The following is a 23,962-nucleotide window of genomic DNA, read 5'->3' as shown; positions in this document are numbered from 1 at the left end:
CAGGTCTGAAGCGTTTTCTCTGCACTCGTGCAACCACATATTTCCTGTTGGACAACTCGTTATAAGTGATTTGAGTTTCCTCTGAGAGACAACGTGCCTTTTCGAGTAACTTTCAAATATTTCTTCCATCTGGGATATACGTCCCATGAATGTTTGACAAATGGAAGTCCTCTGGTCTCTCTCAAAATCAGAAAGGCTCGAGTTTTTCTCATCATTATTATCTAAATATGTCGGTATTGGGTGGAAACTCACAGTTCTTTGCTTCAATTGACCCTGAGAATTCGGTATCGTATCCACTATATATGCTTCGGGCTTTATTTTGTGCCAAAACCAACCACGGGCATGAACAGCACATACAAAGCCTCCCGGTACCAATTGACGCTGCACAAAGCAGACAGGTAGGAAATATTCATACAGGGGCAGGTTCCCTTCAACTGCTGGCCGTTTACCATCAGATCCATAGCATCTTCAGGGCACTATCTCCAAACCTACATTGTCCCTCTCAAATCAATTCCGCAATGAGTAAAAACTCAAAGTTCAGTTCAATCCATATAGGGACACCATACCACCAGTAGCTATCTCCGTGATGGTCTGGTGCTGTTCAACAAGGTGCCACTGCCTGGCGGTTAGTTAAACTGTATACATCCAGCCTTCGGCACCTAACTAGGGGTTCTATGACCTGGAATTTGTGCGTGTTACAAGGTGTACCCGTATGTGGGATCTTTTGCTCAATGTCAAGCAATTAATAACCACCGTCTTCCTCTTTGAGTCTGAAATGATATCTAATTACAGTAACTCGTATTGTAACCTGTGAGCACACAAGGCGGCAATAACCTGATTATTTGTATGTATTGGCTAGCTCGTGGCTCGTGTGTTACGAGGCATGGCGTAACTCGGCCGCACCCAATGCGATAACTAATTTCATCACTACCGGGGATACACCACCAGATTATAGAAGAAAAAAGTAAATCTACTTTAGATTTACTTTAATTATCATTATGAAGGTATAAAACTATTGTGATATCAGGCTCGAAAAGATCGTTATGCAAATGCATATTGCAATAGCGTTTTGCCAATGCAATCTGACGTACATATGTATCATAGTTCCTAATTGATTCGGGTAAAAATGATCCGACCCTGGTGTGACCAACAATGTCGTTATGGTCACGATGGCAAGTCGCCTGAGGATAACAGCGTCGAAAATGATCCAATGAGAACGCTCAATGGCGATTACCTATGGCGGGCTCTGTGATTTAACTACGGCCTACAAAAAGCGCTCCGCGACCCATTTGTTGCTGCAACTCAAACATCCGCAGAAATGTTTTCAAAATACCTGCTCTCAATTCCTATACTCGTCTCTATATACTGGCTTTGGTCTTCATGTTTAATACCCGAGATGGAAAAAATCCCTTCACCACCGCTAGCGGTAGGGATATCTCTCACGGCCTCGTACGGGTAAGATCACCTGCCAAACTACGAAGATAAAATCGCACACTCAAACATGTAGAACACTCTCTCTTCGTTGCTCAGATGGCTCCTTCAGGGACGTCGGTCGAGTTGAGGGCAGTCATCGTTACATCAAAATGATGCAGCGCCTCTCGTTGCGTAGCGCGAGACACCCTAGGTAAACTGTCCAACATTTACTCATCCCTTAGCCTGCCACACCCAAAATATTAATCGATATTAGTCCCCCCTACTCCTCGATGGAAGATCACTGGGACGATATTCCCCGACAGGCATGGAGGGCGTTTCGAAAAAAGCTCGGTCTACCAGCCTCATCGGATGTGAAAATCCTCAGCGAATTAGTAAAGGAGCTCCTTACTCTAGCCCCGTCATCACTACCATATACTATAATAAGCTACCCGGGTATAATAGCGCTTTACAGCGAAGACATCATCGACACAGCAGAGTATCTAGGACTTCGCAAGCTACAAGGATACTACACTTATCATCTACGTGAAATCGTTGCGGCTTATTCTGGACATGGGATGGGGCTATGCAGACACTTTGAGAATAAAGACCAATGCGAGAATGAAAGCTCTCAGCTACCAGATCGCGTCACACTCCTAGTTGAATATACTGAACAAGCGCTCTTACTCCAGACAAGTGTTCTACGTGAAGCAATAGACCTAGGGGGGACTTATATTCTTGCGGCGGCTTCGTTTGAACTGGGCGGCAACTCCCAGATGGCCGGACACGCTTGCCGCGTGGCAGAGTTTGTGGATCAATTCTTGAGGAAGTGGTACCAGGGTCAGCTCATCCCGGAGGAGATTCTGGTTATCATCACAGGGAACCTAGATGACTCTGTACGAGAGGCCATCCAGGAAGCGGTTAAGGGGTTAGTGGCAAAGGTACAGCTGACTGCCTCTCAATCGGAGTATGTTGCTGCTCGAGGTGCTGCGGAGCTCGCCTGGAGGGCAAATATCCTGGACAAATCTATGTGAAGGTGCATCACAGAGCCGCTACTTTCCGCTAGACTGGCAGGTTTTGAGATAAAAGATGACTAGTCCCTGTTTGTTAAGTAATGGGTAGTTGCCAGGAAGTTCAATCAGTACGCCGACCAACAGCTAGAAAGCAGTGTAACTTTGGCGCTCTTAGCTATGCTAGCTCTAGATCCATTATTTCTTTGTTCCTTTCTTTCATGTTAGCAAAGATGTCTCTAGCTAAATCCAATTTCTCATACACATCTACACATTTCACTTATTACTAACAGCTATAGGGTGCCCATATATTATGATGCACACCTGTTTTAGTATAATGATGAACTATATTAGTGAATCACGCAGGAGAGTCACCTAGGCAAGGATGGTTAGCCATGTATAGGTACTTGTGTCTACACTCCACCATTATATTGGTGAGATAAAGTACTTTTAGTATGATATCAGTGCCCATTTAGCTATATAAAAATATTTATACACTACATCTCACAAATATATTAATATAATAATATGTAACATTAGTTAATCATATATAGGTACTTATATCCTCCGCCATATAATTATATTGGCGGGATAAAGCGCCTTTGATATGATATCCCACTCAGCTGTACAAGGGTACTCATGTACTACGCCTCACAAATGCGTTGGCATGATAATGTACAATATCACTCAGCTACACAAGGGCATTATTCATGTGCTTTGTCTCACAGTCATATTGGTGCCTGGGGTAAAATGAGTATTAATAACAATGATAGTCACAGCTATTTAAAGGTAAGCAAGAAATACAAGTCAATTCTCAATGGCACGCCTTTCTTGGATATTTGTTCTGGCAGTCCTGCCGACACTACAATTGCAAACTGCGTTTGGGGAGACCATTTCCCATCATCCAATTACTAGACAAGATAATAGCGGAGACATCCCAAAAGTTCCGTTGAGAATACTTCCACTAGGTGCCTCGATTACGTGGGGATATCTCTCTTCAACAGGCAATGGATATCGTAAGCCTCTCAGGGATAAACTGCGATATCAGGGCTGGCAAGTGGATATGGTCGGTAGTAAAACCAATGGAGATATGAAAGACAACGTGAGAAGTTTCCTCACTATACTCCTTATTTGTGTCCCTATTTCTCTGTAATACTGATAGTGTTTGCTTTGTTCTGCATACAGGGTGTCGAGGCACACTCTGGCGATGTTATCAGCCAGGTCCAAACCGCGGTCGGAAATTCTTTGAAATACAAACCAAATATTGTCCTAGTTAATGCTGGGACCAATGACTGCGAGCAAAATCTTAACATCCCCTATGCCGGAGATCGGATGCGGTCCTTGATTGAATCTCTAGTTACCGCACCAGATATGGCTAATACCGCGGTTATTCTATCAACTTTGATACCCTCTGGTCAGGAAAACATCGAGGCCACTCGGCAATCCGTGAACACAGAATTCAGGACTTTAGTGGAAACAATGCGAGCGGACAATGTCTCCATTATTCTGGCTGATATGGATCCTCTCGCGCCCTCTCCTGACCATAACTGGCTCTCTTATCCTGATGACTACGCCGATCCCAAGCATCCAAACGACATTGGATATTCGAAGATGGCATCGGTATGGTATGAAGCGATCATGAAAGCTGCTATCCAAGGTATCATTCCTGAACCTGCGCCAGTCTCAATTTCACCCACTGGAACCTGCGACAAGTCGTACGGCGATGGCATCTATGCTGGAGGGCACACCCAGAAGGGTAGTGGCGAAGACGACGGCATCTATTACCATGATAGCCAGTTTATGGGGATATATTTCTCGGTCCGCTCGGGAAAAGGTGCAGCAGAAGAATATAAGGATGATGACGAGCTTAACTTTTTCTTTGCTAGGCTTTATACCCAGAAAAAGGATGACCTACTCATCTATCAGAAAAGTAGTAGCGGCTTCGTCACCTTCAACACCTACCGAAATACGGGCGAGAATGAACAAATGTTCCCACTAGGCGGGTCGTTTAGCATCCATGGGAACTGTAATCCTGGAGGAGTTCACTTTATTGACATTAATGGTAGGTGTACTTTCAGAGTTACATTGTCGTATATACGGGGCGAGCTAATGTGTTTATAGCGGACGGGTTGGATGACTACGTCTGCATAGCTCTAGATGGAACAGCATATGCAAGCGTCAATAACGGTGACGGCGATCCTGGCAGTAACACGCCTCCAACCTTTAGTGATATCGGGAAATGGAAGGACGCGGAAGGATATGACCAGGCACATGTTCGCCTTGGTGATGTGGATGGTGATGGTCGCGCGGATTACTGTGTTATAGCGGACAATGGAGACATTACGTGTTGGCGAAATGGGTGGATAGGTAAGTCCCTCTCGAACTTTGTTCTCCAAATATATATCCTTATACCAAGCCTCTCCTTCAGAGCCTAGTTGAAGGATGTGTCTCCCTCCTAGCAAACAGAAGAGGGAGTAAATAGTTTCTAACGTACTTTTGTAGAGAACGTCCCAGCATACTGGCAACCCCTTGGGAAAAGATTCGCCGGAAAAGGGATAGGCGACCTCCGGGGTGTTCGATTCGAGGATATTAACGGCGACGGACGGGATGACTGGCTCTGGGTCGGTGATGATGGTGCAACCACCACCTACACGAATTCCCGAAGCTGTACTAAGGGACACGATGGGAGCGGATTAGATATTGTCTGGCGCCAGGGTTTCCACAGAGGTGTAAGCTCTGGCCCAACACATCCTGGAATGGGCGAATTTGGCAGCACTGGCCTTCGGGATAATGTCTACTTTGCAAGAATCCACGGAGAACCGGCAGCCTTTGGGTTACTTGGTCTTCAAGACTATGTCTTCATTCAGAAAGACACTTCAGATAAAGACCTAGGCCCAATGTACTTTATGCATGTATGGAAGAATACTGGAGGAGGGGGGGGGGGGGGGGGGGGGGAGATAAAAGGTACGTATTAGGAAATATACATATTTCTCACATGCTTACCGCTTCCAGCTGACGGAGACCGGTACTGCAATATGATGGGCCATGAAAATGGTATGGCGGATTATGTTTGGATCCACTCCACGGGACATATGCGACTCTACCCTAATAAAGGCCCGACGATGGCTCCAGCAAATGGAGAAAGTTACTGGGGTCCTAATAAGATTATCTTTGATCCAACCCAACTGGAGATTGCGTCTGATATTGACCGTCGAGACTTACATCTAGTAGATTGGGATGGTGATGGCGCCTGCGATATTGTCTGGACAAGATCTGATGACCAAAACAAAGTTGTACTTTGGCGGAATCGGATTAGGGAGACGGGTGACTTTAATTGGGAGTATAATCTGAATGCAGCCCCAGACCTTTACTGCCCTGAGAAACGTGGGTTAGGATTCTTCGATCGTCCTGTGCACTTTGCCGACGTCTCCGGTAATGGGAAGGGAGATTACCTCTGCGTGGAGAAGGACGGTCGTACCTGGGGATTTATCCATAATAACGATGATGGATGGGACTATGTTGATCAGTTTAAGTATTCTGAGCAAAAAGATAGGGCTAACCTGCACTGGGCTGATGTTAACGGGGATGGGCGAGCCGATATGATTCATACTGATAAGTTTACAGGGGATGGTACGGTCTGGTACAATCTCGGACGTCGTGATATTAAGGGATCACGCTATGAATGGGCCCCTATGGGAGCCAAATATCGGGGAGCCGTGGCCGGATCATGCACGTATTTCCCTGACCTTGACGGTGATGGTCGCGCCGATATGCACAGCATATTGAATTCTATCGAGAACACAGCAGACAGCTGGTATAATGAATGCGCGACTAAGGACCATACGGGTGACGACGGCCCTCTAGCGGACCCTCAGCTGCCAGTGATGCCACATACATCACCATTCGATGTAACTCCTTTGGCTACCCTTGGTGACTCGTTTGCTTCAGGCCCAAGCGCTGGAAACGAGTACGACGAGACGACGTCATGTCGGCGCTTTATCGAAACAGCGGGCCCCCAGCTCTCTCGGGCGGACGAAATACAAGGCCCAAGCCCATAAACTTTCATTTCATCGCATGCTCGGGGTCAACGATCAACGATATTTACGAGGACGACGGCACACATTCCTCAAGTAGCGGCAGCGGTGGAGGAGGAGGCAAATCGGACCTCTCCCAAGCCAATCAACTCAAGGATTTACACCCAGACATGGTCACACTGACTACTGGGGGGAATGATGTTAACTTTGCTGACGTCCTGGACAGGGTAAGTTCCCTGCATCATGCAACCCGGATCATGTCTCCTCCCCATGAAGCCCTATAAATGATTACTAACCATATAGTGCGTATATCGCTTCTACGATCTCAAAGGGTGCGGGGGCTGCACGCCAAGTGCTACATTCAACGATTGCTCCGATGATTGTGACAAAGCAATGGTCGCTCTAGAACACCGCATGAAAGGACAAGACTTCATTCCCAGCTTTGGACGGGCTATTAATGCTATATTCCAGTCTGCACCTACCACCCATCTTTTCGTGACCGGTTATCCAGCCTTCTGGAATGCCGAGACAGATGCATGCGACAAAGTTAGCTTCAAATTTGGTTGTATAAATAACCCCGTCCTGCCTCTGATCAAACGTCGGCGCAAACGCATGAACGACCTAACCTGTAAGTTAAACGGGATTATTGAAAGAGTTGTGAAAGCGACCTCACCTCCAGCCGGTGGATCTATTCACTACGTCGACGTAGACCCCTATTTTGAGGGCCACCGGTTCTGTGAAGAAGGGGTCAGCGAGCCCAGCTACCGCAACTCAGATATCTGGTTTTACCCGTTTGAGTATTCGACCGGTAATACCTTCACTTTGTCTGCTGATTCACAGATCGCATCGGTCGGAGACGACTGCAGTGCCATCTGGGAAGACAACGGAGACGCTGGAGATTATTTCAGCTGCGCGCTGAACAATGCCACAGCGTCTGGGGATTCCATCGACCTCAGTAAGTTGCCAAATAACGTCCCTGGCGATGGAGATGTCGATCTATCATCGAGCAGTGGATCTAAACTGCCAACATTCCTGGCCCGCATTTTCCATCCTACGATCAATGGCTTCACAGCTTACAAGAGGGCTGTGATTGATGTATACCTGGCAGCGGCTTGATTTTGGTCTATTGGATTGGGTTCTATAATTGGCTTTTTGGTCGATATATCTATATATGTAAGGCTATGGACCAGCTGGCATAGGCATGGTAAGCTTAAACATGGAAATCGCGGTTCAGACTCGATGCGGAAAGGGGAAAGGACAGTGATCTGAAGTTTTTTTTTTCCTTTGTTTCCTTCGGAGCCTAGTTAGTAGATAGCGCTTATACATCCATTGCGATGCACTTTCACTCTTCAATGCTGCCTCTGAGACATGGCCAATGACTTTTGCTTGTGTTCTCAACCTGGCTATGGACAATCTAAGACGTCAATGAACCATATACCTCGTAACTACCGCAATTATTCAACCGTTGGGCAAAGAGGGAGGGGAATACCAATGGACATTCATTCCGATAATAGACGGAACATACCCAAATGGGGCGAGACGTATGCGTTTGTGAACATAGCATAGATAGAAGTAAATGGGGTTATATCAAGGCTGTAGAGGGATATCTATATTTACATATAGTCCTACCGAAATCAACTCAAGACAAAAATCCTAGCCATACATCTAGTAAAGTTTTAAGAAAGGCTATGTAATTATAAACAGATAGTACAAAATCCAAAGCTTATAGTGAATCCACAGACTTCGAAACGGAAAAGAAAAGACCCTATTCCTGAGCTTCCACTATCAAAAAGCTATTGGTATTATCTGAACCAGATATAAATGCGCAGGAGACAACATCATGTTATCCTATTCACCGTGCCCCAAGTAAGATCTTGGATGTGACATCAAACAGCTAGTCCAACGGAAGAGACTTGGGTTAAAACGAAAACTAGAGCAGAGACGCCACTCCAATGAAGCCGAAGCCCCTTCGATATTTGTCGGGCGGATAGGTCCTGGAGATACAGTACTCAAGTCGAGTGAAGATCGCGAAATGGAAGGTGCAGGTGTCTGGGATGAGATTCCCTGCATTGTGGTGAAGGCGTTATGTGACTATGCTGACAGCCACAAGAACAAGCTTTGACAAGATTTTGCAGCAGCATCAGTTACGAAAGCGCTCCTTGAAAGGTACATTCAGCGAGAAAATCCATTGAGGGGGATTGTTCAATAATCACCAGCATCGCTCTGCGACAATTTAAAAAGCCCGCACTGAAAATCAAATCGCGTCATCTCTAGATTTGAAATATGTAGCTCCTAACAGCAGTCGTGATCTTAGGTTGTTCTGGGATACGGTCTATTCAATGTTGATAATTCGATCCGAAAGCAAGAGAGCACTACCAATACTAGTTGTTCTAAACCCATTGCCATAGAGCGGAGCAGGTATGGCTTAGTTCTCTTTTTTTCCTTTTTTTTGTGATTTATTTTTCCACCCAAGGCTGATCAGTAGTGATTAGAATCTCGGGTCGCTTAGAACGGTTTATCGTTGAACCGTCGTCTCACATTTTCCTTTTCATGATCTATCCACCTTACACCATCGTAAAACCCAAAATCCCAGCATGCTTTACCCAAGTGTTGCTATTACAAACATCTAGAGAAATATCGCCAAACCACCAATCATTCCAGCAGTGCCAACAACGCCGGCTACACCAACACCGGCAAATTCTAATCCCCACAGCCCAACCGCGGGCATCAGGTTAACAGCCCCAGCAGTGCTGGCTGACGCCGATACGGTGACCGTCTGTGCCTGTGTTTTTGTTCCAGTGAGCGTCGTAGTCCCAACAGACCCGTCAGATCCAGTAGTGGTGCTAGTAGTAGTCCATGTCGAACTAGTAGTTCCAGAGGTCGATAAGGACGATGAGGACGATGAGGAAGTAGTCGACGTGGTATCAGTGGTAGTGGTAGTGGTGGTGGCACTTCCGCCACCATACTCGCTTCGATACGAACTAGCAATGCTCTCGCCGTAGCTTGCCCATGACGATGCAAGTGACTCGGCAGCGCTAACTTGCGATGCTGCGTCGGGTGGGATGGTGGAGTATTCCGATGCGTACGAGTTGGCGATGTTGACTGCCGACGTGGCGATGGGTGGGATATCAATTTCTTGTTCGGCAAAGGTGGGATGGGAGAGTATAAGAGAGAAGAGAAGAGACGTTGCTGGTGCGAAATGCATTTTTGAAGATGTTTGTGTAGGTATCTTGTTTTGTTTTCGTGGACTCTTTAAGTGACGAAGTTGAGAAGCAAAATAAAAAGAAAATTTGCAAACTGGGAATCAAGCTTTACATATACCGTGTCTGATGAGACACGTCATCCTATCAGCAATTGATTGCATGAGGCAGCATGCTGCAAGGAGGGATTAGCTACTTCGAGATTATGGTGACCGCCATATGCAAAGATTTCCCAGTCGGACATGCAGTTAATTGGGTCTGATTTGTTTTATTAAATAAATAAAAACCTCGCTTTAAGGTCCATTTAATACTTTGATTCTCTTTTTATACATTATAAAGGGGAAATAGATATCTTAGTTATTCTGTGTTCCTGAACTCGTCGTACAAGAAGGGGCATCTGGGCTAGTTAAAGCTGACGTCACGGTTTATGTTTAAGTTAATCATTGATCTCCTTGCCGCTATTATTAGTAAAAACTAAAGGTACTATTGACGTCTTTAGAAATATTACTTGGCTAATTTGATGTTTTATTGGTGGACCTAAAATCTTTCCCCATGAAGTATGCAAGGGGTGAAGATATGAAACGTCGACAAGATAGTAGCCATAACGTGTAGGCACCAGCAATTTTGCAGAGGAAAGAAAACCTCCGGTTGTAAGCCACCCAGTTCGTGTTGGGACTTGATAAGTGCAAATTGGCGTTTTATTACGACATTGGAAGGTGGTTGCGCGGCTGGTCATGTGTTCCAGAGAACCCTAATTGCGACTTTCCAAGCAACACAATGACTTTGTATTGTGGATTTAACAAGTGGGGACCGCCCCTACGATTTTGTTATTTATTTATCTAGTAGCCTACATAAACGAAGCAGTGATCATGTACACGGAAGCTTTATGTAAGTGTAAGAAGCGACTAATCTTTTGGGGGCTTTGGCGCCACTACGGTCATATTGCCCCCCTTTTAGTCTCGTCGCTTAGAATATAAATTTTACTTTATAAGGTTCAATTTTTTTATATGTTTGGGCTTTGCTTTGTCTTTTTTTTGTTTCGTATCTCTCTCTTCATATATATGAGCCAAAGTATCCGTACCATTATTAAAAACCCATACTTGACCAAACGATTCAAACAATAGAATCAGTCGTCAAAGTCTAATCTTTTTTATTCTTCGCGTATTCAATTTTCTAGTTTTTGAATTGGTTTATTGCCAAAATCAATCGTACAGTCAGTATCTTATGATCTGATGTCAACACCAACATCCGTGGGCGTGCCAAGAGATCCCGAACATTGAAATATATAAGCAATACCGACTGGAAGGTAACTTACATATAACACAAAATTCAAAAACTAGATAGTTAAATACTGCGCTAAATTTTAAAACTATAAAATTGAATAACCATCGACAGACTAAAGCATTTAAAATATTTGTGCATTTAATGTTGTTTTATGACATTATCATCGATGGCACAATCGAAAATACACCGAGCCCACATGCAAATATCAAATTAAAATAGAGAAGTTATTCTGTCACTTTCAAAATCCACGAAGGGTGAACCATTTTTCATTGATTTGCCATTAATTATATTTTTCGGTTTCCGGACTATGAGTAGACAGCCACGCTTCCGGAGACCATTTATGTCTTAGTTATTTTTAGTAGAGTCAATACACGCTAGTTATAAAAATGCCCACGTTTATTTCTTATAGGTGATTGGATAATGTCTCATGCGACGATTGGGCTGAGTTAAGATTTCACAATAGAAAGCAGATGTGCGTCAAGACCCAAGCGGAATCGGAAATCTTCTCGGAACTAGGGACGCTGCTCATCCGACTGGCCGGGTTGGCAACTATTATTACAGATTAGGAAGATTATGAGCAATTTCCATGTTTTGCACCAAGATGATGGACAGTCGGGCATTGTTGATTCCGTGTCGCCGTCTTGCTCTTAGGGCTAACTAAACCTTAACTTTATGTGCACAAATACTTTGTCAACCAGTTTTATGCATAGATAAAGGATTTGGCAACGGGCGAAATCGACCGGGCGGAGATCAAGATCGCTCGAAATTATTATTCTGCATACTACATCAGGAAGGACCGGTTCTTCTCAAAGGGTTCCGGATCAGCACAATGGTCTTTTTTCTTGGCGTTGACGCAATGAATAAAAAGGATAATCCGATTGTGCAATTTTGGTGGGTGGTAATTTGGCTGAAGGTTGAAGCTTTCTCTTGTCTCTGAAAGACGTTCTCTAAACAGATCTGCAGATAGATAGTTACTAGAAAGACGTCGTTTATACGCGTCGGTACTCGATAGTCGGTTGAATAGTCCCGTGGTTTAGAGAGGCGCTAGTGCATTTACGGCTAGCGCATGTATTGACGTATCCGGAGGTATTGTAATGACCGGATGACTAGGTAATTGCTCCGACGCCTGCGTGGGAACCCGTATCGGCAGTACCGGAGGCCGCCCGGAAGGTCTCCAGCTAGCCGGGCCGGGAACGGAGGCGCGCTATCCCCGCTGCGCTTGCCGCATTTGGCCAGCTCGATTTGCCCGAAAACGTCACCACCCTGATTGATCGCCATCGACTCTCCCTGCGCTCAGAGGGCTGATTGGCATCCCATTTCGGGCCTGACCAGCCTAACCAGTGGCGTCCTTGGTATTCGCCCCTTATTGGTGTTGGCGCATGCCTTCCAGAACTCAATGGCCGTTGTCGCGTTGTTTTTGCCCCGTTTTGTACTGGCTGGGCTCGGCACGGACCAGCTTCTGTGATCAGCAGTATATGAACGACCCGGCCACGCTGCCCTGCTTCCAATTCTCGCTACTGCACACCATATTCTGCTGTTTGACCTGTCGCAGCCATGGCTTCTGAAAAGATCGAAGCTGGCGCCGCGCCAGACGATCACGACAGCATCTCGCAGCTGTCCTCGTTGTCGCCTACTACCGAACAAGGGCAACACCACAGGGGGGCGAATGTCGAGCGATCGAGCGACGATGAGGACTACTTTGGCACCTTTGAGCCTGTCCGCCCGGGCGATCGTGAGGAGCTGACCCGAATCGCTTCTTCGATGTCGTCTCGACGCCCCAGTACTTTTGATCGCCGCGATAGTGGTATCGTGCGCATGGACACCGTCGATGAACTCGCTCTGGAAGATCCTCGCCTCGAGGTCACCAACACCAAGTTCGATCCCTATCTGTGGGCTCGAAAAAGACTACGCATGCTGCAACAGGAAGGTGTTCGTCCACAACGAGCAAGTATCACTTTCAAAAACCTCAATGTATCCGGCTCAGGCGCTGCTTTGCAACTCCAAAACACTGTTGGTTCCGTTTTGATGGGTCCATTGAAGCCCGCCGATTTCTTTAGCTTTGCCCGGCCGAAAACACACAAGAAAATTCTGCAAAACTTCGACGGTGTCGTGAAGAGTGGGGAGTTGTTGATGGTTCTGGGACGCCCAGGCAGCGGTTGCTCAACTTTCTTGAAGACCCTGTCTGGGGAGCTGCACGGGCTCGAGCTCGAGAAAGAATCGGTCATTCACTATAACGGTGTTCCCATGAACAAAATGCATGCCGAATTCAAAGGCGAGGTTCTGTACAACCAAGAAGTCGACAAGCATTTCCCCCACTTGACGGTCGGCCAAACATTGGAATTTTCCTCTAGTGCACGAGCACCCTCGCATCGTTTCCCAGGTCAAACTCGTGAGGATTATGTGAGAGAAAGTACCCAGGTTGCTATGGCTATCTTCGGCTTGTCCCACACCTACAATACCATTGTTGGTAATGATTATGTGCGTGGAGTGTCTGGTGGTGAGCGGAAGCGTGTCAGCATTGCTGAAATGGTCCTGTCACGAGCACCAATTGGTGCTTGGGATAACAGCACTCGAGGTCTCGATGCGGCAAGTGCCCTGGAATTTGTCAAAGCTCTGCGAATTTCATCCAGTCTTGCGGGAGCCTGCCACAGTGTTGCCATTTACCAGGCATCGCAGGCCATCTACGATGTCTTTGACAAGGTGGTTGTTCTATACCAAGGTCGCCAGATATACTTTGGTCCATGTGACCAAGCCGAACAGTACTTCGTTGACATGGGATGGTCGAAGCCCTCCAGACAGACCACCGGCGATTTCCTCACTTCCGTCACGAACCCTCAAGAGCGACAAGCCAGGGATGGCATGGAGAAGCAGGTTCCACGAACCCCGGACGAATTCGAAAGGTATTGGAAAAACAGTGCTCAGTACAAGTCCCTGATGCATGAAATCGAACAGCACGAGGCAGAGCACCCAGTCGGGAGCGGAGCCGAAAAGGATATGGCCGATAAAAAACACGAGCAGCAGGCAAAGCACGTTAGGCCTAGCAGCCCGTATCTTATGTCGATACCTATGCAAGTGCGCTTGTGTACCAAACGAGCCTACCAAAGGTATTTTTACTCTCAACTTTTTATAGGCCTTGCACTGATAAAATTATAGACTATGGAACGACAAGGCTACTACTCTGACAACAGTCATTGGACGCCTGATCCTTGCGTTGATCATTGGTTCTATTTATTATGGGTAAGTAAACACAAAATTTTCAAAATATATCTAAATTGACCGACATTATAGTACACCAGCGGCAACAGCAGGTTTTCAAAGTAAAGGCGCTGCGATCTTCTTTGCCGTCTTGTAAGAAGAAGCTCCTGGGTAAATGCTGATTTAATACTGACATTTATAGATTGAATGCACTCATCAGTATTACGGAGATCAACTCGCTTTACGACCAACGTCCAATTATCGAGAAACAGGCATCATACGCATTTGTACATCCATTTACAGAAGCTTTGGGCAGTCTTGTTGCCGACCTACCAATCAAGTTTGTAGCTTCAGTAACATTCAATATTGTGCTCTACTTCCTCGCTGGACTGGTACGCCAACACCCCTGAAAATACAAAAAAAAAAATTATTAATATTGTGTTAGCGGTACGAAGCGTCGCAATTCTTCATATTCTTCCTATTCACATTCATCTCTACTCTGGCCATGTCTTCCATTTTCCGGACCCTAGCTGCTGCAACAAAAAGTCTGGCTCAAGCCATGGCTCTAGCTGGTGTCATGGTCTTGGCCATTGTTATCTACACTGGTTTCGTGCTTCCAGGTCCCCAGATGCATCCTTGGTTTTCATGGATCCGGTGGATCAACCCCGTTTTCTACGCCTTTGAGGCTCTCATTGCAAATGAATTTCATGGGCGCGAATTCGGATGTTCTAGCTTCGTCCCAGCTTACCCGAATATGTCCGGCAATACGTTTGTTTGCTCTGCTTCTGGTTCAATTGCAGGCCGAATGACCGTCTCTGGTGATACGTATATTGCAACTCAGTACGACTACTATTACTCGCATGAGTGGAGAAATTTCGGTATTTTGATCGCATTCTGGTTATTCTTTCTATTCACCTATCTCATTTTCACTGAATTCAACTCGGCAACTTCGTCAACCGCTGAATTCCTGGTTTTCCGCCGTGGACATGTACCAGCATACATGACAAAATCTGACAATGATGCCCAGAACGACGCTGTTGAAGCACCGCAATCCCGAGGTAAAGATGGCGCGAAAGAAGAAGATTTGCAAGTCTTGCCAGAGCAACATGACGTATTTACGTGGCAAAACGTGTGCTATGATATTCCAGTAAAGGGAGGCGAGCGTCGACTTTTGGACAATGTTTCCGGATGGGTCAAACCAGGAACACTGACAGCACTGATGGGAGTATCTGGGGCTGGTAAGACCACGTTACTCGATGTTCTTGCGCAACGAGTCTCGATCGGAGTTGTGACTGGAGACATGCTGGTGAACGGAAAACCACTCGATGCTAGCTTCCAGCGCAAAACAGGATACGTCCAGCAGCAGGATCTTCACCTGGAGACTAGTACTGTCCGAGAAGCACTGCGCTTTAGCGCGGTTTTGCGTCAGCCCAAGAGCACACCCATATCTGAGAAACACGCCTACGTCGAGGAGGTGATTAAGATGCTGAACATGGAAGACTTTGCCGAGGCTGTTGTCGGAATACCAGGCGAAGGTCTCAACGTCGAACAGCGCAAACTGTTGACCATCGGGGTTGAGCTCGCTGCCAAACCTGCATTGTTACTGTTTTTGGACGAACCTACCAGTGGCTTGGACTCTCAAAGTTCATGGTCTATCTGTGCCTTTTTGCGCAAGTTGGCAGACAACGGACAGGCCGTTTTGTCGACTATCCACCAGCCCAGTGCAATCCTCTTCCAGCAATTCGACAGACTTTTGTTTTTGGCAAAGGGGGGAAGAACTGTGTATTTTGGTGATATTGGTACCGATTCAAAAACGTTGCTGGATTATTTCGAGAAGAACGGTGCTCGACCATGTGATTCTGCCGAGAATGTGAGTATGATTAACTGCTTTTACAAACGCATTATCTGACTGTTTTTAGCCTGCGGAATACATGCTTGAGATCATTGGCGCAGGTGCATCCGGAAAATCAACCCAAGACTGGCCTGCCGTTTGGCGAGAATCAGAAGAGGCACAGGCCATCCAAACTGAGCTCGGTCAAATCCATGACAAGCATGCCGCTACAAGTTCTCAGCAAAATGGCGTTTCCAATGATCAAAACACCAAGGCTTCTGCTTCCGCCGAATCTTCTGAATTTGCAATGCCCTTTACAAGTCAGCTCTGGTACGTCACCGTGCGTGTGTTCCAGCAGTACTGGCGTGACCCTCAGTATATCTTTGCAAAGTTGATCTTGGGACTTGCTTCGGCATTGTTTATTGGATTTTCGTTCTTCAAGCCAAATAGCAGTATGCAGGGATTCCAGGACGTGCTGTTCAGTACTTTCATGATGACATCTATCTTTTCGACACTTGTGCAGCAGTAAGTGATTTTTTTTCTCTTCATCCTTTATTATTTCAAGGCGTTGGCTGACCAAGTTAGAATCATGCCCCGTTTCATCCAACAACGATCTTTATATGAAGTCCGCGAAAGGCCGTCCAAAGCCTATTCTTGGGCTGCGTTCCTCATTGCCAATGTCGTTGTCGAAATCCCGTACCAGGTCATCCTCGGTATCATCGTGTGGGCAAGCTACTACTTCCCCATTTACGGTGCAAACCAGGCGCGTGACCAACAGGGCGTAATGCTTCTTTTCATCATTCAATTCTTCATCTTTGCGTCTACTTTTGCCGATTTAGTGATTGCGTCGATGCCAAATGCCGAGATGGCCGGTACCATTGCCACGTTTGCGTTCTCCCTGACGTTGACATTCAACGGTGTCATGCAGCCTCCGGACGCCTTGCCTGGATTCTGGATTTTCATGTACCGTGTCTCTCCACTGACATACCTTATATCGGGCATGACGGGCAACGGCCTCAATGGGCGACCGGTTGTTTGCTCTGGCGCCGAACTCAGCGTCTTTGATCCACCCAGTGGCTTGACATGCTTCGAATATATGAAGGATTACCTCGAAGTTGCACCGGGTCTTCTGTACAACGATAATGCGACGAGCGGCTGCAACTACTGCTCACTTCGCGACGCAAACCAAGTTTTGGCCGCGAGCAACATCTGTGAGTTCCCCTTCAACTTTATTTTATTCCAAAAGCAACATACTAATGACAATTCTTAAATAGATCCTGACCAGAGATGGCGCAATTGGGGTATTGGATGGGCATATATTGGATTCAATATCTTTGGCGCCGTAGCATTGTACTACGCATTCCGTGTGCAACACTACAGTCCCACGTCCTTGGTTAGAGGAGTGCGGAACTGCGGAAGCTTTGTCGGACACATGTTCAAGAGAAGCTCCGAGGCTCCAAAGGGCAGCAAGCCACAAGACGGGCGTGTTTTCTAGATTCCTTCTTTTATTTTCTTTTCGTCTGCAGTTGCGAGTGTTGTTTGTGAGCGGGTAGAACTTTGTAATATTTGCATTTTGTTGTAATTAAGGGAGGAGAAATATTTAATAATACAAGCATTTAATTTGTCTCTTATTAACTATCTATCAATCTCTTTCTCATCTCCGAAACTGAGACCAAGCACCAAAACCCCATCCTCGGTATGATGGAAAACAAGAGTACATTTATCGTCTGAATCCAGGTCGAGGTCAACGCATACTTTGACATATTTCTTCATCTCAGCCATGCTATATTTATCTTTTCTCTTGTGGGTTTCTTTTCGCTCGTCATGATCTTGGGTCATAGGGAAATCTGGATTCAGGAGAAACAAAAGCTCAAAAGCCAACGTGTGGATTTCGTCCACGCACTGGATTTGTTTCGCTGTATATATCATGTATTCCTGAGCAGTGCAGTTGGGTGCTCTGCATGCATGGCGCAATAGTTTGAGTACATGGTATGAGACGCGCATGCGAAAGTTTCGCCGCTGGATCTGGGATGCTAGGTAATGCGTAGTATCGTCGGCCTGCCAGCGCGGAGATGTGCGGTGTTTGAGATATGATGGTGAAGGAGGTTCTATTACATGGTCTGCCATTATGGCTTGTGCTGTCGGATCAGATGATTGCAAGGGATGCATTGCCGTCTCGACTTGATCTACCTCTTGTAGAATCGATGTTACGTTGGAACGTAGATTGTTTAGGTCACCGGCGTCAAGCAGGACTTGAATGCGGCTGCATATGAGGCTGCAATGGTGGCTAAAAATCCATGTGCGAAGAATTTGATATTCAGACGGATCACAGTATTTGTAGAAGCTAAAAATCCACGTATTGGCATCTTCCCACTGTCTACCGGTCATGAATGCTTGCATTTCCTGAGGCGGCTGTTAAATAGGCGTTTTTTGGGGCGAGGGGATGGATTCAGGTTTTATTGATATACACACCATGTTTGTGAAAAGAATCGAAAACAAGTTCCTCCCTTCTATAGTAGCAAGTTGTTCTGGTCCTCTTCGGCGCAAGAGCTCTGTGATTATTTGGTTGTGGAATAACCACCCAGAAGACACAACTACTGAATCTATGCCTTCTCTGAAGGAGAGGATGAGCTGGATATGAGTCAGCCTTGGTAAAAAAAAATTCGACTAATCTCAACAAAAAAAAAGTAAAGTACCTCATAACACCCCAGCAACCAAATAGCCAACAGAGTCCCGTCGGTCCTGGACTGGTGAAAATCATCAAGAGCCATACTCACAGCCCTAATAGCAGTTCCGTAGGATTTTCCCCGAAAAGCTCTAACAGCCGTTGACCGACTTTTCTGTGCCAAATATACAGAGGCAACAGCGTTACAAGCATAGTAAACAGCAGAGCAAGGACCTTCGTTGGAAATAATACGCGGAATAACCCCGAAAATGCCTTTGGCCAGGTCATACGCTGGCTTTATGCTCTTCATAAAGAAGGGGATGGCGTGCACATCCCATGACTGTATCAAAGACTTGGGGATTGGTAGTCGCCCATGTTGCTGTAGCAAGAGCTTGTGTTCTCGAACTTGGTGGTAGCCCGCATCTCTCTTTCGACCAGAAGTCTCAACCAATGTGAATGGGTGGATAGATGATTCATTTTGAATGCTCTCAATTTTGCGTCTATCTTTGCTCATGCTTGATGGAAACGAAGTGACACTTTCGACTCGAAAGCGAATGTCTGATTCATTTCGATATCCGGAGCATGGCTGGTTTTTTCTCACGCACTGACCGCACGCAGGACGTTTGAGATCGCACTATGAAATTTGATTTTCTTAGATCACGTTGATATAGACTAATGTATTCGGAGAATTGAATCCGCAAAATTGACTGAAAACCGGCTTACCTTGGATCGCTTCTGCCGGCATTCGTAGCAGCTACGGCTGGGTCGACCGACATTAGGCATAGCGGGTGGAAGGACAGATAAATATACAGTCGATGAACCAGAAGAAATGAATGTAGAGCCCCTGGGGTATATACACGGCGGCAACCTCCGTTGGTCCCCGACTGCCTCACTAAGATGGAGGATGGGCTAGAACTCAGCTACACCTCGGCTAGCTGGGCTAGCGAGACATCCTAACCAGGACAGGCAATCCATTCATCAAGTGCGTGCTAACGCGAGCCAATAATAATCCGTGGGCCCCATAACATTGTCTGCTGTGTTCCTTTTTTTATTCAAGCTTTCTGTCAGAGGAAGTTGTATTTGGAATCTTATGCACATCGAGGGACTCTTGGTTTTGGGGCTGTTTTCTTATTTTAGGAAGGCTAGCTCCTATGTATAGAACGTTCTTCTATGCTGACAGGGCTCTCTTGCAGGCTTAAAATGTATAATTGTTCGTCCAACACAATTCTGTCATCGCGAGTGATTGGTCAATGTATGCACCAACTAGCGATCTGCCTAAGCTAGCTTTGAGTTGTTGTTACTTCGATATGTTAAAGTCTGGCTTGTTATTATTATGAGCTGGATTTAGAAATTAGGATTCTCTGTCAAAATTCACAGCAAAAAGCGAGGTTCGTATAATTACCGAAAAGGGAAAGACTGATGCCTTATATCTCACCGCCTTGTCATCCTCCGGTATTCTGCCGCCAAAACAACCTCAACCAGAAAACAAGCTTGCGATCATAGACGTTCATAATTTTTAGTTCGCGACCATGCCGCCCAAACCAGCCAAGGGCGAATATATAGAGACCGTGAGTGACACGAGTGGGCCCCATCCAAAACTCATTGCTAACAATCCGCTGTGCAGGACACTGGAAACAAAATCTCCCGCCGGTCGCTCATCCACGGCACGCAACACATCATTCTCGGTGGAAAGACTGTCATCCAAGCCGACGCCGTTATCCGCGGAGACCTGTTTCGAATCCATTCGTCCTCTTCGCAAGCTACCGGTGAAGATGGGTCTGCTCCTGCGCCCGCGCCCAGCAACACTCCTTCGATCGCGATTACCGTTGGTCGATACACGTACATCTCGCGCGCGGCGATATTGAGGCCGCCGTCTCGCTTGCATCGCGGCGTGCACTCTTTTTATCCTCTCAAAATGGGTGATCATGTTTTTGTCGGAGAACGGTCTATCGTTGAGGCGGCGCAGGTGGGCAACCATGTACACATCGGAAATGACGTGGTTGTTGGCAATATGGTAATCCTCAAGGACTTTGCCTATGTCCTGGACGGTGCAGTTGTCCCAGCCGGCATGGTTGTGCCGAGTTTCTGCATTGTTGGGGGTAGTCCTGCTAGGATTGTTGGCGAAGTCGGCGAGGGCTATGGAGTTGAAGGCGCCGAAGGAGGACTTGCTAGGGAAAGGTACAGATTGGTAGGACGATGATTGAGAGTGCTTTTTTTTTTGTACTCTTCCGGTTTTCTTTATTTTGGATGATACCCTTTTGTTCCAAGACAAGGCGTTTAAATAATTTGCATTACATTAAATAACTTTTCAACCTGTAGGGTATGAATCACGAAACTATTTACTTCATATCTTCCACCTTTACCGCCCTCTTTAGTCTATTTTCCCCCTTCTGATACGGCTGGCTGGCGACTTTTCTGGCCAGGTCGTTTATCCACGCCGCGTTGGGCTTGACGGCCTTGCCCTTGGTGGCTTCCGATGCAATATAGAACCAACCTAACGCGCTACCCACGGTGCCGAGTTCATCACTAACTGTATTTAGGGCAGCGTGGCTCATCTGTTTATACAAGTCATGGTCGGTCCAGAGTTCAAAGAGATGTTCCGCAACGGCGTCCGTGTCGCCGACTTCGACCAGGAACCCATTCACTCCGTGCTGAATCTGCAAAGGGATCCCCCCTGCCAGGCTGGCAATCACGGGTTTGCCCTTATGTATGGCTTCCGAGACTTTTACCTCAAACCCTTCCCTGCTGGACAGCTGAAGTGCGATTTTGGCCTTGGAAAGAAGCGCGTTTAGGACCTGGTCGGTCGGACCGAGGCGTATGATACAGACGTTGTCTGCGAGTTCTGGAAGGTCCTCTTTGAGATACCGTAAGGCGGAGTCATAAACAACAGTTCCATCGGGATCATCAACTGATCCATGGCCACAAAGGAGAAGCTTAGGCGGTTTGACGTCCGGTTTTTTCTCGGAGAGAAGATCGAAGAATTTGGCATAGGAGTCCAAGCAGTCTAAAATGCCTTTTGATGGATCAAACCGGGCAATCTGGACTATGTACTGATCTATTTGTTTCTTAGTATGGGACCTTTATTTTTTTTATCCATTGAGAGAATTATTTCATTACCGTCAGGGAAGTTAATCGTGGGAATCTGGCTATTCCGACACAGCGTGTTAAAAACCCGGCCGTAAAACGCCACGTCCCAATCGCTCATTGTCTTGTTCAGCCCATCGAGCCTGGCACGGATAAGTTTCTTATTGACTAATTGCATCATCGATGCTGATTCTAAGGCAACTTACCAGTCAGTTGTGGCGGGCATAAAACCGACCATCTCTCGCGGAACATTCGCCGGAACAAATGACGCAACCGGATGACTGATGAAAAGGTCTGCCATCTTGATACGCTCCCAAATCCATGCCCATGTCTCTTCCTGCGGTGTACCAGGCGTGCTGATAAGATCACTCCGGATTTGGATATGGCTGCGAAAAACGACGGGGCGATTGGGTGCTATCTGCTTCGCGAGTGATACGATAGACGGCATTTGAGGGTCGTCCAAGATCACAATATCAGCTCCTCCATCGGCGGGTGCACTCAGGGGGCCACCAGGAGATACCCAGTATCTGTTGGCATTCTCATTTATCCAATCGGTCATTATTTTTTGGTGTTCGGCCGTAAAGCGTTCGTCCACCGCAGAGACTCCTTGGAGGATGTTGTGGTTTGTCTTGGTGATACGGAAAACGCCTGGTCGTGGCTTGGGGACATACCTAACAAATTGTCAGCTTTACAGTATACTACTTGGCTGTTGTAAGAGAAACCATTTAAGATCTACCCCCATATTCACAGCACATCTCACAAGGGCATGACGCATCAGGGCGACTCCACCACCCTGCGGAGTTGCGCTGAAAAAGGCAATTTTCACATTTCGATCCTTGAGATCAGAGGCATAATGCTGGACGGCTGCCCAGGTGGTCGGCCCGACTGTGTCTTTGTAGTCGTCCTCGGTCGCTATGCGAATGCGCAATGAGCTGTCCACCTCAACGAGGCCCTGTAGTCCAACTTCCAAAATGGGATTGTTGCCAGGTCCGAAGAATCTGTGCTTGTCATTTAATTGAAACCCTACTTTCTGGTACAAGTAACCTCACCTCAAACACCTTCTAGCCATTGATTCAGAAAGCTCGTCCGTGCTCTTCTTGACCTCGCTCTTGGCCTCCACTTTGTCACCCTTAGATTTCAACCAAAAGGTCGATATTGCTATATCCTCACGAAAGACGATAGGCAAAATATCCAGTTCATGCCAGAGGCGAGAACATAGGGTAGGAATCCGGACAAAGACCTCTTCTGGCATTGCTATTCCCATGAAACGCTCGCAGTGCTCGCGGCTGTAGTCGCGCAGCCGCGTCAAGACAAAGTCTGCGATTTCTCGCGATGAGATGTGGTTGCTGTCGGATTCTTCAAACTGATGCTCAAAAAAATCGAGGAGATAGGTACAATCGCGGACGGCGATTGCTACAACGGCGGCGTGATGGTTGAGCTTTATAGCGAGACCTGCGTATATAGTCTGTCTGGTCAGATAGAGAAAGTTGACAAGTTGAGCATTTGAACATTTGAAGGATTGAGGCTCCAGCGCTTTTTCTTTTCTTATTCCACCGACATACATCTAATGGAGGCCCTGTCCAGGCATTCTTCTTCGCATGGCCGCGCAGGATATCCAGCTGATACGCCGAGCTCCGGCGGTTGAAGCCGCGTTCGCTTTTATCTGAAGCCATTGCTTGGGTTTTGGGAAATTAAATGATTAGTATTGGTGCGACGATGCTCATGATTGAGCATCAATTGATGTTGTCCAGATATAATTGAAGTTGATATCTTCAACATTAAATCGACGATGTCATGGGTGACATGACATAGCGATGACGTGTATACATACAGTATTAGGTTGACGCTCAACCGTGGAACAGATCAATTGATCCATTAATACCACATGCTATGGAGTACCTCACTTGACCATTAATGTCGATATTGACTTTTATTAATTCACTGCATTATTGATAGCTTTCTGGAGCTAGGTAGATAGAAGGTGGATTTAAATACACACTAATGAATGATCAGTTAATATCAGCCATATGTCAATCAATAGTAGCCATGCATATACACACACCAAATAAAGTTATAGCATAAATTACTCCCTAGTAATCTTATATAACATTGAATTAAATTCACAATAATAACAGTCTGATATTACTTACTCCTGCGAGAGATAGCGCTAACCGCATTTGGCTGGCGTGAAACGGCGGCGCGGGGGCTTAGTCAGCCTGCCCCTTTTGAGACGAGACAACAGGAGCCCC

At 46.4% G+C, this 23,962-nt stretch overlaps 7 protein-coding genes across 7 annotated transcripts; 4 read left to right on the top strand and 3 right to left on the bottom strand.

The window, feature by feature from the left end:
* Window positions 1-1,703: 1,703 nt before the first annotated feature.
* TRUGW13939_04306 (uncharacterized protein) lies at window positions 1,704-2,444 on the top strand (the record flags this gene model as incomplete). The annotated part of the gene is made up of 1 exon (XM_035487483.1): window positions 1,704-2,444. The coding sequence occupies one exon, from the start codon at window positions 1,704-1,706 to the stop codon at window positions 2,442-2,444; it is 741 nt and encodes a 246-aa protein (XP_035343376.1).
* A 793-nt stretch (window positions 2,445-3,237) lies between these two features.
* On the top strand, window positions 3,238-7,570 carry TRUGW13939_04305 (uncharacterized protein; the record flags this gene model as incomplete). The annotated part of the gene is made up of 7 exons (XM_035487482.1): window positions 3,238-3,522; window positions 3,606-4,482; window positions 4,542-4,787; window positions 4,923-5,384; window positions 5,433-6,234; window positions 6,369-6,681; window positions 6,758-7,570. 7 exons carry the CDS (start codon window positions 3,238-3,240, stop codon window positions 7,568-7,570), a joined length of 3,798 nt encoding a protein of 1,265 aa, XP_035343375.1.
* A 1,510-nt stretch (window positions 7,571-9,080) lies between these two features.
* Window positions 9,081-9,659, bottom strand: TRUGW13939_04304 (uncharacterized protein; the record flags this gene model as incomplete). The annotated part of the gene is made up of 1 exon (XM_035487481.1): window positions 9,081-9,659. One exon carries the CDS (start codon window positions 9,657-9,659, stop codon window positions 9,081-9,083), a length of 579 nt encoding a protein of 192 aa, XP_035343374.1.
* A 2,833-nt stretch (window positions 9,660-12,492) lies between these two features.
* Window positions 12,493-17,459, top strand: TRUGW13939_04303 (uncharacterized protein; the record flags this gene model as incomplete). Its single annotated transcript, XM_035487480.1, has 8 exons — window positions 12,493-14,042; window positions 14,092-14,175; window positions 14,227-14,286; window positions 14,336-14,525; window positions 14,579-16,003; window positions 16,053-16,489; window positions 16,550-17,175; window positions 17,239-17,459. The coding sequence occupies 8 exons, from the start codon at window positions 12,493-12,495 to the stop codon at window positions 17,457-17,459; spliced, it is 4,593 nt and encodes a 1,530-aa protein (XP_035343373.1).
* Window positions 17,460-17,599: 140 nt separating this feature from the next.
* On the bottom strand, window positions 17,600-19,143 carry TRUGW13939_04302 (uncharacterized protein; the record flags this gene model as incomplete). The annotated part of the gene is made up of 3 exons (XM_035487479.1): window positions 17,600-18,376; window positions 18,437-18,595; window positions 18,661-19,143. The coding sequence occupies 3 exons, from the start codon at window positions 19,141-19,143 to the stop codon at window positions 17,600-17,602; spliced, it is 1,419 nt and encodes a 472-aa protein (XP_035343372.1).
* A 1,015-nt stretch (window positions 19,144-20,158) lies between these two features.
* TRUGW13939_04301 (uncharacterized protein) lies at window positions 20,159-20,829 on the top strand (the record flags this gene model as incomplete). Its single annotated transcript, XM_035487478.1, has 2 exons — window positions 20,159-20,197; window positions 20,254-20,829. The coding sequence occupies 2 exons, from the start codon at window positions 20,159-20,161 to the stop codon at window positions 20,827-20,829; spliced, it is 615 nt and encodes a 204-aa protein (XP_035343371.1).
* Window positions 20,830-20,968: 139 nt separating this feature from the next.
* TRUGW13939_04300 (uncharacterized protein) lies at window positions 20,969-23,386 on the bottom strand (the record flags this gene model as incomplete). The annotated part of the gene is made up of 6 exons (XM_035487477.1): window positions 20,969-21,684; window positions 21,747-21,856; window positions 21,920-22,384; window positions 22,436-22,711; window positions 22,763-23,178; window positions 23,276-23,386. 6 exons carry the CDS (start codon window positions 23,384-23,386, stop codon window positions 20,969-20,971), a joined length of 2,094 nt encoding a protein of 697 aa, XP_035343370.1.
* Window positions 23,387-23,962: the final 576 nt, after the last annotated feature.

The sequence above is a fragment of the Talaromyces rugulosus genome, chromosome II (assembly GCF_013368755.1).
Source record: "Talaromyces rugulosus chromosome II, complete sequence".
In the NCBI taxonomy this organism is placed as follows: Eukaryota; Fungi; Ascomycota; class Eurotiomycetes; order Eurotiales; family Trichocomaceae; genus Talaromyces; species Talaromyces rugulosus.
The sequence above is the reverse complement of the archived record's forward strand: the minus strand, read 5'-3'. Positions and strand labels throughout refer to the sequence as shown.